Source organism: Neolamprologus multifasciatus, chromosome 19 (genome assembly GCF_963576455.1).
Source record: "Neolamprologus multifasciatus chromosome 19, fNeoMul1.2, whole genome shotgun sequence".
Taxonomy (NCBI): domain Eukaryota; kingdom Metazoa; phylum Chordata; class Actinopteri; order Cichliformes; family Cichlidae; genus Neolamprologus; species Neolamprologus multifasciatus.
Genome location: NC_140457.1, coordinates 19,979,492 through 19,986,778, shown reverse-complemented (window position 1 = coordinate 19,986,778; position 7,287 = coordinate 19,979,492). Strand labels below are relative to the sequence as shown.

At 38.0% G+C, this 7,287-nt stretch overlaps 1 protein-coding gene across 1 annotated transcript; it reads left to right on the top strand.

Moving 5' to 3' along the window:
• Positions 1–1,934: 1,934 nt before the first annotated feature.
• Positions 1,935–6,519, top strand: LOC146496497 (uncharacterized). Its single transcript, XM_085143872.1, has 6 exons — positions 1,935–2,480; positions 4,178–4,285; positions 4,535–4,795; positions 4,883–5,043; positions 5,117–5,247; positions 5,399–6,519. Exons 1-6 carry the CDS (start codon positions 2,360–2,362, stop codon positions 5,547–5,549), a joined length of 933 nt encoding a protein of 310 aa, XP_084999998.1. The 5' UTR covers positions 1,935–2,359; the 3' UTR covers positions 5,550–6,519.
• Positions 6,520–7,287: the final 768 nt, after the last annotated feature.

The window sequence follows — 7,287 nt, the reverse complement described above, 5'->3', positions numbered from 1 at the left end:
AAATCCTACAAACATTGATTGCATTGAAGGGGAAAAAAATTCATTTCATAGATCACATGCTAAGAAGTGACAAAGTCTCCAACATTCAGTGAAAAACAAAACAAAAAACAGAAAAAAGACTACACATCAAAAGTGACAGTACAATTGTAAAAAAGGCAGCACAGCATAGGTTTCACATATCTATCTAAAGGATAATGTAGATGTTTGTCCATAATGTACTTGCCACGTTTAGTAGCAACCAAATACAGCAAACCAACCCAACACAAACACCTCATACCAACTGTAAAGCACGGTGGTGGAGAGGTGATGATTTGGGCTTCTTTTACAGTGACAGAACCTGGACACCTTGTAATCACTGTCGAGTTGACTGTAAACTCCTCTGTGTACCAAATCGTTCTGGGGTCAAAAAAGAGGTCTGACAGCTAAAGCTTGTGCCAGACTGAGTCATGTGATAGAACAGGAGTGGCCAAATCCAAGCCTCAAGAGCCGGTGTCCTGCAGGTTTTAGATGTGTGCTTGATCCAACACAGCTGATTTAAATGGCTAAATTACCTCCTCAACATTTCAAGTTCTCCAGAGGCCTGGAACTAATCATTTGATTCAAGTGTGTTGACTCAGAATGTTATCTAAAACCTGCATGAGACCGGCTCTCGAGGCCTGGAGTTGGCCACCCCTGTGATATAACAATGATCTCAAACACAGGAGCAGATCTACAACATAATGACTAAATAAAGAAAATAATCAAGGTGTTACCTACTTGAAATGCTGTTGACCTTAACAGAGCTGTGCACAAACCTCAATGAACCAAAGCAATGCTATAAAGCAGCGGTCCCCAATTCCCGGGTCATGGACGGAGTCATTTGGTACCGGGCCATGAGAGCTGAGGCTCGGGTGTGAAATTTATGGTTTTCGGATGTTTTTATCTGTTTTTATCGTTATCATTTCATCGTTATTAAAAAAAAACAAAAAACTTTTTTATTGTTAACTTGGTTTCCCTGGCTGTGTTATGATTAAATCTTCTTTTTTGGGGGTAGCGGTACTGGTTTTATTTTGTTGTATATATCCGTGACACCTTAAAGGCCGGTCTGTGAAAATACTGTTGGACATAAACTGGTCTGTGGCGCAAAAAGGATTTGGGACCGCTGCTATAAAGAAGAGTGGGCCAAAATTCCTTCACACAATAATGTGAGAGACTGATGAAGTTGTTGCTGCTAAAGTTGGTTCAACGAGCTACTGAATCATGGGGCACTTAGTTTTCCACACATGGCACTTTTGCATAGTGTTTTAGAATTTAGAAACCCCCCCCCCCGCGCGCGAGCGCACAAACACATCGTCCGACCACACAAACCCATATTTTGTTTTCAAACTCCATTACGGTTTATTTCACACCTCAAACATTTAGTAAACAATTAAGCAAATAAAAGTAAACTGCAATAAATAACAGGTGGTAATAAAATACACTACTAACTCATTTACGCTATGTCCACACCTACACGGGTATTTTTGAAAATGGAGCTGTTTCTATGCGTTTGGGCCTTTCATCCGCACGTAAACGGCGTCTCGAATCACCGAAAACTGAGATTTTTAAAAACTCAGTTGTTTTTTTATTGTGCAAAATGGGTTCAAAAACACAAACAACTGTGGGATACCGTTTGTCCGTGATTTGAAACGAGGGAAAAAATTGTGGCAGGATCAGCCTGATATTATTTGGATCCCACTGTAACTTTACTGTATAGAGAGCTAACATCTCCGGAGTAGTTAGACATTAAAGGAAGTGTTTGTGAACTGAAAATCAAGAATGTGGGATACTGTTTGTCCATGATTTGGAGAGCCCAGCGCGTGCTCCAAACACAGGGACAACCAAGAGTTCAAGAGTTGCCTCAATGCCTCAGCCCCCCCCCCCCCCCCCAAACACACACACACAGGGGGGTGGGCCCCACACTTTGGGAACCTCTGTGTATGTTGTGTTGTCCTTTGTCTCAGGTTGTGTTTAAATAATTCCAGAACCTGGCGTTCTTGTTAGAAAATTAATAAGTGTGTGTGTGTGTGTGTGTGTGTGTTGGGGGGGGGGGGGGTATTCATGGGCAGTGCAGAAAACATTATTACTGTCCAGCATCTAAGACGGTTAATTTGGCTATAAGAGTCAGCACATTCAAATCCTCTGTGTTTGAAAAGTGAATGCTGCAACAAAATGAATAACAGCTATTTCACTTCTCCTTTTTTTCTCACACACATTCCAGATTTTACTGGAATTGATTGTGTTCAATATTTTTTGATGAAATCAGCAAGTTCAGGTTGCGTCATCTCAGGCCAGTTGTTATTCAAATGCACATATGACCGATGTTGACTGAACAGTGAGAATGGAGGAGAGGAGAGAACCCACGGGTGGTAATTTTAATGGTGGATTTAAGGAATTCATTTGTGAAGAAGACTTCCACGATGAAGACCATCCTCATCATCATCAATCTAACAGGCACCAAGGTATAATAAATTAAATTTGTGTTTAATGGGCTTCAGTAGTCTGATTCGGGTGTCTGTTGGTTATTTTGATCAAGTTTGAACATACCACTGCTAAAATAAGTTGAAATACTGTCATGATAAGATGCAATGATTTGAGACAGCTGAGTGAAAGATAAATTAAAGCTATAAACCATAATAGAATATTAGCGTGGGCCCAAGCTTTTATGGTGCCATTTCACTTTAGTTTTATTATAAATCTTAATTTCTGATTAATGTTAAGTCAATTCTTGGTTTGCTGTTGGTTCCCATTATCTCATTATCATTTTTTTGGTATTTCAAAGTTTTTTTCTTGGTACTTCAGAAATCTAGTAGTGGCTTATTTATTAGTATTTGCCTTTAGTGTGCTTAGTGATGTTTTTAACAACCCCCTTTTATTGCATGTAATGCACAGACACACCAACAGAGGGCAGTAATATCCCTTCAACATACATTGTAAAATTACTATTACAACACTTAGTGTTTTCCCTCAGTTTTTGCAGGTTCATTGTTTTTCCAGTCCTAGTGAAGAGTTTTGTTTTTTGTTCTGTTGTGTTTTGCTTCATATTCTTAGTTTATACATTCATGTTGAGATTCCTGATTTTTTTCAACTCTACTCTCTGAAGTTCTGGATTCTTATATCTTGAAGCTTAAGTTTGACTCCTATTTTGATATCCTTTCATTTCTGCAATGATTCTGTTGTATTGTCTGTGAGTTCCAGTTACTGTTTATATCATAGTCCCTGGGTACTGAGTTTTTCAGTGCAGGACTCAGTCTAGTTTTTATTTTTATAGTTGAAGTTTAGTAGTTGTTCTTAATTGCTTTGTGTTCACATGTCTTGTTTTTGTAGCCTTACTTTTGTGCCTTCAGGTCTCAGCTTTGGTTACAATTGACTTAAGGGTTGTATTTTGTTAGATCTCCTTTATATTTCTATTCTGTTCCTCCTTCTGTCTCATCTCTGTTTGTCTAACCTTCAGTGTTTTATTATTTCTGTGTCCATGTCTCAATGTCTCACAATTAAGTATTCAAAGTTTTTTGGCACCAAGCAGTTCTTGATAGTATAGTATTTGTAGAGTTTGAGTGGTTTATTCTAGTCTGATGTTTGATCTTTATTTAACTTCACTTTCCTATTTTGGAGTATTTGTGTTTTGTTCCTTTATTAATTTCTCTCTTACTTCCCCCTTGTCTCGTCCTGTGTTTATGTCCCTTTGTTTCCTTGTTCTGGTCGTTCTTTCTTGTTTTGTATTTTAGGTTCGTTTTGCTTCCCTCCCTTCATTCCTAGACTGTTAATTAGTTTCACCTGCATCTCATGCCTCACCTGTTTCCCATCCTCATTGAGTTCTGTTTTGTTCTGATTCTCCGTTTCTTTGTTGTTGCAGTATATTTCATATTTGGAAACATGTCTGTTTCCTGTGTGCAGCGCTGCTTGGCTCTCGTGTTCTTATTTATCATTTCTGCACTTTTAACTTTTAATTGGGCTTTGTATTAATGTTAAAGACTCACCGTTTTGGACTGCTTCTTTTGGGCCTTGTCACTACACACTACACATGATTTAAGTTCAGCAAGTAGTAAAAAGATACATTAAGTTGCCTTCATAACATGTAGCAGAACTTCAAGCAAGTGTTGGTCATGAAAGATTTGTCATTGTCATTAAGCTGAAAATTAATTTCTTCTCTGTATAGTGTCCATGTTCACTATGAGTCCTGGGAGAAGTCACAGACTGGCTGCAGTGAGCCTGGCCCTACTCGCTGCTGTTTTGCTGATAGTTGATATTGGCCTGGGAGTCCATTGTAAGTCAGTCTGAGGACGTGCAATGCACAAAATCATTCTTATTGTCAAACAGATACTGAATTTTATTAACAATCCAGAACAAAAACCAAAAAATGTTAATAAATAAAAAATGGCTGAAATTATTTGTACTATGTACTAAAATATGATTGTTGTTTGTCAGTGTCAGTAAATAATGTTATTTACGAATAAGAAAAACAGTAAAAAGAACTAACCCTATTTTGTAGTTACACTGTCTTGTTATCTTGCAGATAACAAACTCACAGACACTCACCTCACCCTCTATGATACCGAACGCATCAGCAAAGAGCTCATCAACCTCCAGGACACTTACAAGACTGCAGTGGAAACCATGAAGGATGCCAGCAAGCAGGTGGACAGTGAGATGAGCCGCCAGACACAAACCAACTGGGAGCTTGAACACCAGACAAAAAGAAGCAATGACTATAAAAGTCAGATGGAAAAAATCACAAAGGAAATTGAAACTTCAAGATCACTCTTGTCAATGCATAGTAAGACCTGTTTCATTATTTCTGTATATAATAAATATGATTTGTTTCATAATTTTCTATAATAGTGGCATTATCTTTTGGAAACAGGCGATGGCTGCAAACGCTGTCCTGCAGGATGGATTTTAATGACCTCTGTATGTTACTACTTCTCCTTGAAATCAAATGAAATCAAAACATGGAAGGAATCCAGAGATTTCTGTCAGCTGCAGGGAGGAGATCTTATAATCATAGACAGCCAAGACAAAGAGGTTTGTTAATATTTCTGTGGAGACCATTCATATTGATTGTTTAAAATTAATTTTAATCTTTTTTTTTTGTTAGAACTTGACAGTAAATTTCCTAATAAATCATCAAGATGCCTCCCAGCTCTCGACAGACTTCTGGATCGGACTGAGTGATTCCGAGGAGGAAGGGACTTGGAAATGGTTGGATGGAACATTTCTTGTTCAAGGGTGAGAGTTCAGTATGCTACACACAGTGAAACCGCCACTTACAAAAAATGAACTTCTCCTCAATAACATATGTGGCTGAGAGGGAAGATGAAAAAGTGGATGGATTGAAAGCAAATGTTAGCTCTGTAAAGTAAAATGTATTTTACTTCAGGTACTGGAACGATGGAGAGCTGACCAATCTCAATGATGAAGACTGTGCAGCCGTGTATCCCAGAGTAAACTTCTTCAAAGCTTGGAATGATGTTAGATGTGGAGTCAGAAGGAAATGGATTTGTGAAAAAGCACCAGAATCCATGAGCTAAAATGTCTAATAAGGCATACAGTCTTAGATATGTAAATACTATCACACAAATCACTACAAGTATTTAATTATCCAATATTCTTTAAATCATCCAATTAACATGTATAAGGTGGTTTCACTTTGTCTTCACTTTGTTTTCTGTACCTCTCACTGTCTCTATCGCTCTTTCTCTCACACACACGCACGCACACACAGATCCTACTGATTTTCACGCCTCATTGGTTTGTCTAATAAAATGACTTTACCAAACTGCCAAAACAGCGTGTCCACCCTTTATGTCATGAGCACAGTTGTTGTCTGGCTGTGGTTGCAGCTATATGGTAATATGACGACTCTTTACTTTGCTCCTTTGCTCCTAATACTCCTATTATCATTAGCCACAGAAATAATCATGACAGGAGTATACAGGCTGGTATTTTAAAGTATTTCTTTAGAAATTCTCCCCTCAGATTACATTCTGCTAGAAAGATGAAACCAAGATGAGCTTGCAACAGAAAGATGGGAAAGAGGAAAATATGGAGAAGGAGAGAAATAACTCATGATCCAAAGCACACCACATCATCTGTCTAACCTGGTTGAGGCAGTGTTATAACAGTGTAACTGTGTTCCATCACTTACTGCGAAAGGAAACTTGGCTGCCTGTAATAACATGTAATAACCATAGAAGATGCATCCTTCTATGTGTTTTGCATTGGGATGCTGGCCTTCAACTCTCTGCAAAGTCAATTAGTTACAAACCCTAGTAAACCATGTTTCATCATCATCATCACCTTTATTTATAAAGCACTTTAAAACAACCACAGCTGACACAAAGTGCTGTACATTGGAACTGTAAAATAAAATTACATGAGATATAAATAAAAACCAAATAAAAGAAGAGTGAAATCATTAATTAAATAACTACTTCAATTAAAAGAGAAACTAAGTCTCAATGAGGTTAAAAGCCACGTTTTCTAACGTGCAAGGGCAAATTATTTCATAATTTCAGTCCAGGCGGGAAGAAATAAAAGCATGGATCACTGTTTCAAGGTGCTGCCTCGAAAGAAAGGATTTTACTCTTGCCAGTCGCCTGAAATGATAAAAACTGGACTTCACTGCTCTGATTTGGTTGTCCAATTTAAAATCACTGTCCAACTTAAAACCAAGGTCACTAACAACAGGTTTAAAATAGACTTCCAGGGATCCTAAATCAACAGAGTAGGACTCACGGGGACCACTGGGTCCAAACACCAACACTTCTGTTTTCTTTTTGTTAAAATTTAAAAAGTTTAGAGCCAACCAAGCTTTAATGTCATCTAGACATGTCAAGAGAGGTTTTATGGAGATGCCATCCTTTTGCTTTAGTGGTAAATAAATTTGGCAGTCATTGAACAATAACAATGAAATGAGATCCCATGCCTTCTAAGGTTACTCTGCAGAATACTATAAAGCCAATTCTGATCTTATGGCACCGTTGTTGAAAGATATGTATAATGAAGCCTTTTCAAAATGTCAATTACCTAAGAATTTGTCTGAAGCTACTATTTGTTTAATCTTGAAAAAGGACAAGGATCCTCTGTTGTGCAGCAGTTACAGACCAATTTCTCTTTTAAATATTGATTTTTAAAATACTATCTAAAATCCTCGCACTTAGGCTACAACGTGTTCTGCCATTGCTATCGAGCCTCTTGCAATATGGCTGCGTTCAGAGGATAGATTTAAAGGCATTACAAGGTTTGGTGTGACCCACAAACTCTCCC

Excerpts from the sequence above, each read along its gene's own strand:
- LOC146496497 (XM_085143872.1), top strand. The coding sequence starts at position 2,360 with ATGGAGGAGAGGAGAGAACCCACGGGTGGTAATTTTAATGGTGGATTT. Across the intron at positions 5,044-5,116 it reads TAGACAGCCAAGACAAAGAG|AACTTGACAGTAAATTTCCT; the intron begins GTTTGTTAATAT and ends TTTTTTTGTTAG. Across the intron at positions 5,248-5,398 it reads GGAACATTTCTTGTTCAAGG|GTACTGGAACGATGGAGAGC; the intron begins GTGAGAGTTCAG and ends ATTTTACTTCAG.